General features: G+C 41.5%; 1 protein-coding gene across 1 annotated transcript in view; it reads left to right on the top strand.

Moving 5' to 3' along the window:
- The first annotated feature begins 1,293 nt into the window (after positions 1 to 1,293).
- fgfrl1a (fibroblast growth factor receptor like 1a) overlaps positions 1,294 to 13,048 on the top strand; it is a 79,141-nt gene continuing 67,386 nt past the window's right edge. Inside the window, exons 1-2 of the mRNA XM_031303295.2 lie at positions 1,294 to 1,827; positions 3,322 to 3,417. Coding sequence (XP_031159155.1) covers positions 3,357 to 3,417 — 61 coding nt within the window. The 5' untranslated portion in view covers positions 1,294 to 1,827; positions 3,322 to 3,356. The remainder of the gene's footprint in view (positions 1,828 to 3,321; positions 3,418 to 13,048) is intronic.

Below are 13,048 nucleotides of genomic sequence, written 5' to 3'. Positions count from 1 at the left end.
TGGTGGAAAAAGTACCCAAATATTTTACGTAAAAGTAGCAATATCATAACCAAAACTCTGTTACAAATAAAGCTCCTGCATTCCACATTTTACTTAACAGTACAATCGCATTAGCATCAAAATACACTCAAAAAGAAGAAAAAAAGTAAAAGTACTCATTAAGCAGAATGGCGCATTTCATTTTATTATATTATTTAATAATATTTCATTAATATGTATACGCATCAATTCAATGTTGCAGCTGATAAAGGTGAGGCATATTATTTACTGCCCGGTAGCTTGTGAATTACAGGGATCAATAAAGTCTCTATCTACAAAAATACATAATGTATTTGTTAATTATATGTTGTATTATTGCATAACCAGAATCTACAAAGTAACTAGTAACTAATGGTATCAAAATTGTAGTGGAGTAGAAGCATAAATTATCAGAACATAAAAATACTCATGTAAAGTACAAGTACCTCAAAATTGTAGTGAAGTACAGTACTTGAGTAAATGTTAGTTACTTTCCACGAGTGATAACTCATTGCCCGTTTGTAACAGGGCAGATCAGAAATCACCTTGTCACACTGCCAATCATTGGTAATCTGAAAGCAGCCTGCTTTTTGTGCATGTGTGATTAATTAGTTGAGAGAAAGAGAGATTGTATCTGTTATTATATGTATTGATTAGCTTTTCTAGGCCATCAATGCTGCAGGACATCTACACAAACCACATTTGCTGTTGTATCACATTTATTTATCACAGTATGTGAGTGAGTAAAATCTGCTGTAATAATGTCTAAATGCCATGAGGTGGCAGTGTTGGTCCATAATGATGCTAATCACGGACCACAGAGCAAAGTACTGTACATCATAGACTGTATAACGAGTCAGTGCTGTACTGTAAATCATAAGGCGTCATGAATGTAATAGAATAGTGAGAAAAAAAATCTCCACTACTACGCCAACTACTACTAATACTACTTTTAGTACTACTAACAATTAGCTAATAACAATAGGCTAATAATAATAATAATAACAGTAATAATAATAATAATAATAATAATAATAATAATAATAATAATTATTATTATTATTATTATTAAATGAATGAAGGTGATAAATAAAGAAATCCCAATTTCTGATAATAACATGATTTAAGTTAATTTGAGGTAATGCCCTCCTCTTCTCCCCCTTAACCGCTCCAAATTTGTCCACCACGTTTCTGCTCGCTGATTGGTCCGCTCTCTGATTGGCCTGCCCTCGGATTGGCTGAAAGTTCCGTACTCGGACAGTCAGTCGACGCTGTTTGTTTGACTCGCCTGCGGCTAGAATTTGGACAGTGAGCCGCTACTGGAGGCAATGTGGATACAGTATTCAGGTTTTCATTTTATAAATAAGTGCGTCAATAGCCTACTTACCTAAACTGACGGAAATATAGATAGAGGCTTGTCTTTTTCTCTTCTTTCTTTTCCCGGTTCTGTGAGTGCTGTTCCTCGAGCACTTTACATGCGGACTGTCATTCAGAAATACTACAGCCTCACGTGTTTGACCTTAGTCTATCTATTTTAGATATTTTTTTACTACGTTTACTCCCATATTTTTCGCTCGCGTCGTTGCAGCCTACTTTGTACACTTTGACAAAGTCGACTTCATTCACTACAAGTTGGCGTTTCGGCAGACAGACGTATGTAAATTATTGTTGGTTTGAATCACGGATTAAGTTATCGCAATCATAAAACCATTGGAGAGGAGGTGAAGGACTCTTTTCTGGAGAAAGGCATGGTATACGTGCAGGTCATCAGAGGGTAACAGACTGTGGAGATCTCATCACGTTTTTACAGTAAGTCCAACATTATTAATAAGCCAAAGCAACTGTAACATTGTAATATTTAGGCTATATAATGTATCCTCAAGGTCTTAATGCTTGTCTGTCGCACTTTAGAGTAAGTATTAAAGTGAACTTGTAATATCACCTTTTCATTCGTCTTTCTTTTCAGGTTACAGAATTTAGAGTCAAATCTATCTCATATTCCTATATAATCTTCAACGGTATTAATCTACAGAAGTTGTTACTTTAGGTAAAGTGTTGCTACTGAATGCAAATAAACTGTTAAAAAATATTGATTTTAAACAAATGATAAATATGAATTCTTTAGACCTCCAGTTTGGGATGATGATAATGCAAACAATCACAGGTTGCAGGCTGTCCTCCTCCTTAAATAAACTTGTACTCTTTAATTTACAGCCACTTTTAGCTGCTTTTTATGAAGTTTTAGGGAATATATATTGTTCTCCCAGTAAGATAAGTACACTACTTATTCAAATAAAAATGTGACTAAACCTGACTTTGGTACTTTGGAAATCTATACTTGATTGCCACAAATCAAATCAACTATCCTCCACTTTTAAGTGTGTAGATGTTTCTGGTAAAATGAGACACTGAGGTTGACTGATGCTGATCAAAGATACAGAATGTGAAAGTATTGAAATAAGACCTCATAAGGTTCAGGGAAGAATTTATGTGGCAGAAATATTAAAACCACTGTAAGGAGAGACATATGGACAGGTGGATAGAATAAATCTCTGAGGAAAATACTTTGACTTCCAGCATATCTCTGCTTCTGTGATATTGCTTTAAGACAAATTTGCAGTGGTGTCCAGCCAGTGATGAACACCTTACTTTATTTTGACTTTTGTAGTTCCAAATAAGGTTCAGAAGAATACACTGAATAGAGAAGATGAAGTAGAAACCTTTTGGAAGTGAGTTCAGAGTTTATTCTGTCACTTTCTTACATCCACCTTTAGACACTTTAGCCTGGTAGGTTATAAAACATCTGTATTGGAATTAAAGGTGTTATAAGAAATACACGTCTCTCAGTTTTGTTTAGAGAAATAACAGACTTTTATTGTATTTCTTTACTCTATTAAGGAATAACTTATTATTATTATTTTCTGCCAAGTACTTTTCTCTCTTATTAAATTCAAGGCAGGTTTTCTTGTAGATGCTCACCAGCTGTCAGCCAGTTGGTAGTAAATAATTTTTTGTAATTCCTTCGTGCTAGCAGCTATTTTGGCAGCAATTAATAAAAAAAAAAAAAAAAAAATTCAGATGGTGAAATAATGAATACAGACTGTGGATTTGGGGTATAAATCAGACTCTGATGGTGACAGTACAGCAGTTTTGATAAATCAATGTTACATGTCATCGAAAAGACTTACATTTACCTTTCAAGGTGGGAAATAATGACTTAGTATCTCACAAATACAAATATGTCACCTGTTATCCTTCAATAAGCAACTTAATGTTTTTGTCTCATTTCCTTTAACGTCAAAGAGGCTGAGAATTCGTCTTTCTGAAAATAAACCCAAATGGAGCTTCTCTGGGTCTTACTGTTGCTGAAGGTGGTCCTGATGTCTGCTGCTGCCAGGGGTGAGTAACAGAAGCACTGATTTCCACAGAGACTCAGGGCATTACAGTTATCAATGCCAGCAGTAAGATAATTCACTGCAACTGACATCACTATGTGGCGGTACATGTAAAATAAAAAGTCTTCCAAAGGTTCACCTGGCATGGAGTAAATATACTGTAGTGAAGTTAGATTTTTGCATTCTTGCTGTCAAACTGCTGTTTCAACCTCAGGTCAGGAGGATTTGTTTAAAACATGGTGGTACGATTGACTGTGATTTCAGACACAACTATGTTGGGAGGACAGGAGCAGCTGCTGATACATTTGCTCAGATTTTCAGATATCTGCACACATTGGGAAATTTACCATATGAAGGCTTTTGCTCTTTAGATAGTCAGTGAACGTTTGACTTTGACTGGTTATTCAGTTACTGTCAGGTGTTCTTGTACTTGCCTGTGAGTTTCAGACTTGTAGTGTGGTTTTCTAGCTCCCGCTTATTTTACAAAGATGCTACCTTGTTGGCTACTGTAAAAGTTAGTATTTTAACTCAAAATCTAAATCGAACAACACCACAGGGAGGATGGTGGTCATGGTCAGATACAGGGAAGTACCCGTCAGTACTTGGCACGCTACCTTGTTTCTTTCAATGAAATTTAACATAATAAAAAACAAACAATAACAGCTACAGAAGCTGTTCATGGATGAGAACGATCCGCAGCCTGCAGGCATTATGGGCAGACGGTCGTGGAGTTGGCGCCCGTTCCCGAGATCACACCGATGATGAGTTTTCAGCGGGAACAAAGCTGCATTCAGCGAGGCGAGGCCGAGCCAGTGTGCAGACATGGGGCCGAAAGTAAACACAGGCCCGTAGACCGCAAAGAGATGAGATTAGATTAGCCTATTAGGGATGTTTGCTGTGCAATGCTACAGCACTTCCTCCCCCTCACTGCCTGCAGTCTGTCAATGAAACCAGGGCAGGCTGCAGAGAGAGACAGAAGGTGGGGGTAAGGGTGGAAGGGAGGAAAAATGGACAGGGGTGGAAAGAAATAGTGTGAAGAAGAGAAAAGGGGTGCGTCAGGACATAAGAACACTGGAGTAGTAATTGCTGATAAAAGAGAAAGAACGGAAGAAGGGAAAGGAGTAAAGAAACTAGGGAGGGAAGAGTGAGGAAGAAAAGGGAAAGAAATAGACAACGGAAGGAAACTGATTATAGGAAGGGGTGTGAGAGAGAGGGCAGGAGAGCATGAGAAGGACAGAGGGGACAAAATGCCATTCTGAACCTATAGAACCTGAAGTTCTCCCTTATCTTGTGATAGGCTACACTTGAGTTGACTGACATATCTTCTCTCTTGGTTAAAATACAGTATTAGCACTGGAGAAATCTAACTGAAGCTGCTGTGAAATGAGGTGGTAAAAATACAAAAAAAATGTAATGAGAGGGATGCTGGGTTTTGGTGGCCCCTTGGTCTGAATTTCTGCAAGATTTACTCGCAGCCCTATATAATCCCTGGATTATTTTTGCTATTTTGCACCAAGATAAAACAATCCAAGTCAGAACATTTTTAAATGCCAAGGTCCCTTCTCAATCACTTACTGACGTCTACAGTCCAACGTGCTTGCAGGTATGTTATTTCCAATGTAACTTGATTTCCCCTGAAATTGTCTTCTTAGGTCAAGTTTACCTCCAGGCTGTTTATTGCCCACCACACCACCAAACCACTGCAAGTTACTAATGGCCTTGCACTTTTTAAATGTAGCAGCTGTTTCTTGAGAATTTGCACACAAAACAATGGCTGCTTAATACACTATGTTTTGACCGCAATAGTTACAAAAAGATGTGAGATCCTAATCAATCTGTTTGAGTTTTAGCTGTAGTGAGAGTAATTAAGTACAGCCACAGCAAACTACTATTAGCTGCTGCGTTACTGTGCAGATAGGAGTTAGTAAGAGCTTTGCCTAGTAGCACATGGACAATAGGTGTTCAGGAACAAAACAAAAACTTTTAACAGCAAGTCTGCAGTAAAAGAAAAAATCAAGCTAAGCATCAGAATGACCAAAAAAAAACATATATAAGACAGCCTTCGGGAAGTTGAACAAGCTACACAACTGTCCCAGTCTCTCAGCAGGGTCTGGGCCAAGTGGGACTGTGCGGACACAAGACACTTAAGATATCTAAATGAATTAAAACTGAGGCAGGCATGGGGTAATGAAAAGAAAATCACATAATTAAAATTTCTAGTCTTCAGTTAACAAATTCTATTACAGTTGACAAATTTAATAGAAATGACTGTGGAAAAGCTTTCTCTCATATTCTGACCTTGTTGCATTCTCTGCTGTACTCTAAGAAATGACGTAGAGAAACATTTTTATTAGTGCCTTGGTGACTGCTGAGATGTCCCAGAGAAATATGCATACCGGAGGTGGGTTACTTGGATCAACTGTATAAACAATGAATAATAAAAAGCAAAATATCATAAGACAGATTGTGACATGATTTGAAATTGAAAACATTAACTCTTTTGTGGCCTCATCTGTCTCGGCAGCCCCCTTTGCACACACGGTTCAGTTACAGTAAATGCAAGGCCACTGTTGTATAATTCCAGGAAGTTATGTCCAACAGCTTCTTTATAACAGCACCATAATTACTGCAAGGTACACTATGGCTTATTGCATTAAAGAAATAGTTGACTGTATTGAAAAAAAGAGCGCAAAATGATTCCTTTAATGATAGTAAATGATTCTAAATTCTAAAAAGGCCAAATATCTGAAAGATTATTACTGTTAGTTACTTTTCTCTGGGTGTACTTGGAGGTGGTGAGGGCTGAGCATCAGATGGCACTGAAGGCTGTTTTCCACTGTCGGTGCCGATTGGCTAATGGAGGCAGGAACAGTGGAATAGCAAGATCTTTGATGGACTGCTGCAACACACAGAGAGGAAGAGAAAAATTAGTAGATGGAGGCCTGGAACAGGACAGAAAGAGTGGAAGAGATACAGATATGGGTGAAGAGAGAAAAAGAAAGGAAAGGGGTAGCCAAAAGAAAGAACAGAAGGCTGACCGAGAGAGAAAGACAGAAACAGATAAGCCTACAGATAGTGAGGGACAGAAAGATTTAAAGATGCAACAGTTATGCCCCTTCTTACAGCAGATGTAGTCACACAAACTGCACTCCAGAGGTTTACACAACCTGTGTGTGTGTGTGTGTGTGTGTGTGTGTGTGAGCATGAGACTGAGCAGCTGAGAGATTATCATTCTCCCCTGTTAGCTGAACAACATGGGCTTGAATACAGGGGTCAAAGACAAGCAGTAGGCCCATGCATTTTGGGCTACATGCAGCTCTAGACAGAGTAATGCAGCATTTCCACTACATGGTACGACACGGTGCCACTTGCTTGGAACGTTCTTTTTTGGTTTTCCATTGGCTAAAGTTCTGGACAGTACCTGGTACTTCTTTTTGGTATATCATTATTATATTATCAATTATTTTTACAACCGAAATCATTTTTTTTGTAATTACAGAGGGAAAGTACCGAAAAAAGTACCGTTGAGTACCGGGAACCAAATTTCAGGTACCAGTATTGGTACTGATATTGGTTCAGATGCGAAAGGTACCCTAACCCTACTTGTACGGCATGGTCTTCTGTGTTCTGCACAAACCTATTTATAGCGACTGCATTTTTTTAATTCACCTGATTGCGAATTTTAAAAATGGCAGCCCGCAAAACCACGCCGTGGTCAATTGACGAGGTGCAGGTCGTTCTGTTTGGTTGGAAAGGAAAGGTCCATACTAAAATACTTTTAAAGGTCCCATGGCATGAACATTTCACTTTATGAGGTTTTTTAACATTAATATGAGTTCCCCCAGCCTGCCTATGATCCCCCCAGTGGCTAGAAATGGCGATGGGTGTAAACCGAGCCCTGGGTATCCTGCTCTGCCTTTGAGAAAATGAAAGCTCAGATGGGCCGATCTGGAATCTTGCTCCTTATGAGGTCATAAGGAGGAAGATTATCTCCCCTTTCTCTGCTTTGCCCGCCCAGAGAATTTGGCCCACCCATGAGAGAGAGACAAACGAGCAAAGTGGCAGTTGATCAAGGCCACACCCCCACTCCCCCCCCCCCCCCCCCCCCCCTCTCTCTCCTCCTCAATAGCTACAGACACAGAAATGGCACATCCTAAGGAAAGCTCATTGTGGGACTGGCTCTAGTGGCTGTAATTCTGCACCAAGGCTGAATTTCGGGAAAGAGACTTCAGATACAGTATTAGGGGACCACTAAGGCCTATATAAAAGCATCCAAAGAGCACCATGTCATGGAACCTTTAACACTGTTAAAAGAATAGTTTGACATTTTAAGAAATTTTCTTTTTAACTTACATGGAAAGATCAATAAAACTCATATTTGTATGATAAATATGCAGTAATACAACATAATACTTCCACTGCAGCTACACATACAAAAGTAACAGCTTCCCTCTAGACCATTTTCTTGCATTTAACAATCAGAGAAGCCCATTTTAGAAGAGCAGATGTTGCATTTTGAAAAAGGGACTTTGTCTTTAACGGGAAAAAAACCTATGTTAACTGTAAGGTCTGTTGCTTTCTCGCGGCTGATGATTTGGCAGGTGAGGAAGAATATACCAAAAAAAGTTAGACACTTGGAATGCACTGAACAGATCAAGCGTTTGTTTATTGGTAAGTGCATGCCTGTGTTTCTGCTTGCCCCTGCGCGCACACACATACACACACACACACACACACACACACACACACCCAACACACACACACACACACACACACACACACATACACATACATTAATTGTGCATGTGATGTGAAATGCCACGTGTATGTCAGATGGTTATCAGCATGTCATATGGTATTTACGTGAGCCAGCTGTTAAACTCTTCACTGTCAACAGGAAGAGGGCAGAGAAGATGATGATAATGTGATTATTGAAGTTATTGTAATCCAGCAGAGATTTTTCTTTTTTCTTTGCTTTTTACCTGCAATGATGTGTGTTGAAATGACATACAGCGTGCGTCATCACATCACAGTCTTGTCTTGTCTGCATCTTCCACCCCAATCCAAAGGAAGGATAGACCAAGAAATGAGATGATGACTGTGGGTTTTTGTACATCGTTTCCTGATGCAAAGTTCTGTCTAAACAATTTAATGTTTTCCGGGTGATTGAGTCGTATAGACCACCCATTATCCAGAGGGAGGGAGAGGAAAAAGAGACGGAGATGAGAGGGTTCATTTGTTGTTATACCAAGTGTAAAGAGCCACACGCACATTAAAAATGCATCTTCACTGTACTGAATCTGCCAAAACAGAAATGCAGCAACAGAGAAAGACAAGAGAGCATCGTCACTGCAGACAGTGCAGAGTGTAAACAACCAAATACACAGATGCTGAACACGTATACAACTAGAAGATGCTATACATAAATATAACTTAACACATGTAAGCACGCACAGGCACACACACACAGGCCACAATCACTTAACAACCTCCTGTCCCACTCACTCATTACTTAGGAATGTAATTAGCATGCTAACACTAACAATGATGGGTAGGAGAGAATTGCGGTTATGTAAGAAGGGCTGGAGGAGGCACACATTTACCATAGATGAAAGCACTAGATAACTAGTAGAGCTTTAAACTTTTGTAGAAAAGTAAGAGACGACTAGATATGAAGATGAATAGATAGAACAGAGGCATAAGTGGTGTCTGTTGCAGTACTGGATGCAGTTTTTCCCTCGGAAGTCTTTCATAGAGATATAAAGTACGAGACAAAGGTGATGTTTTTCTTCTACTTATGTTATAGTATTTTTATTGTCTTTCCATCAAATCAAATAAAGAAATGGAAGGTGGATAGGGGAGCTACATGAACATGACAGAGGGGAATGAAAGTGCCTTTAAAGGCCACAGTCAGACAAAAAATCATGTACTGTTCCTTCCCTGTGTATAAAAGCAGACTCATGTAAGTTTTGTGGGCACAAATCCTTGTCTTTCGACAATATTAGTGCTTAAGGTATAATAACTGTGATTTGATATTTTGCATTTGGTGCAGCTAACATTTATTGATTAACCTGCCAATAATTTCCTTAATTGATGGAGTCATAAAATAAAATTGAGATAAATGTCTATCCCATCCCAGAGTTCAAGTTGACGTGTTCAAATGTCTTGATATTCAGCTCTAGTGTAATTGTTTTGGGCTTTTTTTATTGGAAAGTGTTGATGGATAGAAAATAGCAAAGAGCCACGGGTCGGATTCGAACTCGGGCTGCTGCCAAGGACTCAGCCTACATGGGGCGCACTCTACTGGGTGAGCTAGCGGTCGCCCAAGCTCTAGTGTAAGCTAAATGGCTGCAGCATGAGTGGTGTTCAACCTGCAGGGGTATAAAAGGAGTAGCAAGTAATAGGGCTGTACTGAACACCATTTTTTGAGCTTCGAAGCTTCGGTGCTTTTCAACAGCGAACATTCAAAGCTTCTGTGGTGGTGGCAGCAGCGGGGGTATCCAACATTTCCGACCGCACTTTAAGGCAATTTAATTTCACCGAAAACGAGGGAAGAAGAAAAGAGACAAAGCTAGAGATGAAGCGACTGCTTTATCGTTGCAAGACACAGTCACCTGTTATTACACAAAATCCTGGGCAGATCAGTGTTTGTTTTTTGTTTTTTTACCTTCATAGTGTTTAAAACTTTTTTGTTGCAGCGATAGAGGCAGTGATGTCTGATCGCCCCTTAACATTACCTGATTTTCCACCTCAGGTTGACGTCAGGTTGCTTTTCTCCAAAATTTGAATCAGACTCAAATTTTTACTGTAGGCATTCAAAACAAACGAGTGACGACAGACGCAGTGTGTGTTAATGCTCAGCCAGCCAGCGCCTCACTGTATTTGCATTATGCACAGCCATATTATCTTTATCTTTATCAAATCGCATGAAAACGACACCAGGCTGCTACAGTATAACCATACAGAGCTCTACAAACATCAGACTGCTCGCTTCGTAACTCAACATTTCTCCGTTCTTGGCTGAGATGGACTAGCCTGGCTCCGCCCTCCTACGTACTTCCGTTCAATTTTAATTTTCCTTCAGTACTATGTCTGGGTTTGCGGTTTATTCTTGGGTTTCAAAAAATTACCGGTCCAATCAGCGAACAGAGGGAGTGGCTGAGAACGATGAAGTTGAGGTTCAGTAACCTTCGGTGAGTTCCGTAATGGCGGCGGAGAAAGATGCGAGCGAAGCCATTCGGTCCGTTGTGGCAACGCTGCCGAATATCCAGAAGTTAAAGCCCGAGCAAGAACAGTCTTTGCTGAGTTTTGTTGGTGGCCATGATGTTGCCTCTGTAGCCCTCCTCCCCACGGGGTTCGGGAAAAGTTTGATTTTCCAGTTCGCTCCGTTAGTGGTGAAGGAGTTGGCTAAGGCGAACGCTAGCGATGCTAAGCCGACGTCACAAACATTAGCGATTGGTAATGGCCGATCCAGAGTGGCTCTGGGCAGATCCGATAGTTTTAAACTTCAACAGAGTAACCGCCTTCAAGGAAGTTAACACTTGTCAATGGAGAGTGGCCAGACTCTCACAAATACAAATGAAATGTATGAGAGTCTGGTAGGACCAGGCTAGAGATGGACGACATAGCTCTGCATAAATTAGCCAGCGGCTTGCGGACATTCAGCTAGCAGCTTAATCCTGACAAAACACCACAGTGAATTTCAGCCTGCATGCACATCAAATCCATCAAATGAATATTCGGATCCAGCCCTAGCAAGTAGTGGAGAAATAGCTCAAGTAGTCCTAATTAAATGGATAGTAGTCCTAATGGATAAAGATGGCGCCGCAGAATGGCGACACGGTGTGTTGGAGCGCTCTGTTTTGTTTTGTTTTGTGTTTTAACTTTGTTTCTTGCGATGGTACCCGTATCTCATTCACAAGTGAAGAGCTCGTGAACTTCAGGGCAACAACACCATCAGACTTATTTCCCACTTTTCTTCTCCCTTCACTGGAAATTTTGGACATTCTGGTCAAAGGTGCGCTCACCTTTGCTCACGCAGAGAAACGCCGGAGGAGAGGGAAACGGGCCGGTGCGCTGGTGCGTCTCCGCCAGCGAGGATCACGCACACCGTTACCTGGAATATTCCTCTCTAACGTGCGCTCTCTGCCCAACAAAGTGGAGGAATTACAACTGCTGTTGAGTGGAAACAGGGACTTTTCTTCATCTGCTGTTTTGTGCTTCACGGAGACGTGGCTCTGTGGATTAATACCGGACTCTGCGCTGCAGCTGGCAGGCTTCCAGCTTTTCAGAGCGGACAGAGACACGGCTCTCTCCGGCAAAACTAAAGGTGGAGGAATCTGTTTCTACGTCAACAGCGGTTGGTGCAACGACGTGACAGTGATCCAGCAGTATTGTTCTCCTGACCTGGAGTATTTCACCATAAACTGTAAGCCTTTTTATTCACCCCGTGAGTTCCATTCATTCATTCTGGTCGGTGTTTACATCTCACCGCAGGCCAACGTGCAGGACGCGCAGCGCATGCTTGCCGACCAGATACTGTGTGTGGAGCGGACCAACCCGGACTCCCTAGTTATTGTCCTTGGTGACTTTAATAAAGGGAACCTCACTCATGAACTCCCTAAATATAGACAACATATTAAATGCCCGACCAGAGAGGAGAACATTCTGGATCACTGTTACACCACAGTCAGGGATGCTTATCACGCCGTCCCCCGTGCTGCACTGGGGCACTCTGACCACGTCATGGTCCACCTGATCCCCGCCTACAGGCAGAAACTAAAGCTCTGCAAACCTGTAGCGAGGACATCAAGGAAGTGGACCAGTGTAGCTGTGGAGGATCTCCAGTCGTGTTTGGATTGTACTGACTGGGATGTGTTCAGGACTGCTACCCACAGTCTGGATGAGTACACAGAGGCTGTGACGTCATACATCAGCTTCTGTGAGGACTGCTGTGTTCCATCAAGCACCAGGGTGAGTTACAACAATGACAAACCCTGGTTCACAGCCAAACTCAGAAGGTTAAGGCTGGCTAAGGAAGAGGCGTTCAGGAGTGGGGACAAAGACAGATTTAAAGAGTCAAAGTACAAATTTAGCAAGGCAGTGAAGGAGGCTAAACATCGGTACTCTGAGAAGCTCCAACGCCAGTTCTCAGCTAATGACTCTGCGACTGTCTGGAAAGGACTTAGGCAGATCACCAACTTCAAGCCTAAAACCCCCCACTCCTTCAATGACCGACACCTAGCCAATGACCTGAACGAGTTCTACTGTCGATTTGAAAGACAAAAGGACAGTCCTGACACCATCCCCCACGACACCTCACTACAGCTACAGCCACTGTGCATCACCTCCACCCCGCCCACCTCAGCAGGGTCCTGGGCCCCCCCACCAATGCCCTCCTTAAAGGTCCCCTCCACCTCCACCCCCCTCCCACCTCAGTGACGACTCTCTCCATTCACGAGAGGGACGTCAACAGACTGTTCAGGAGACAGAATCCCAGGAAAGCTGCTGGACCGGATGCTGTCTCCCCATCCAGCTTGAAGCACTGCGCTGACCAGCTGTCTCCAGTGTTCACAGACATTTTTAACACCTCACTGGAGACATGTCACGTGCCAGCCTGCTTCAAGACCTCAACC

The sequence above is a fragment of the Sander lucioperca genome, chromosome 1, assembly GCF_008315115.2.
Source record: "Sander lucioperca isolate FBNREF2018 chromosome 1, SLUC_FBN_1.2, whole genome shotgun sequence".
Taxonomy (NCBI): Eukaryota; Metazoa; Chordata; class Actinopteri; order Perciformes; family Percidae; genus Sander; species Sander lucioperca.
The sequence above is the reverse complement of the archived record's forward strand: the minus strand, read 5'-3'. Positions and strand labels throughout refer to the sequence as shown.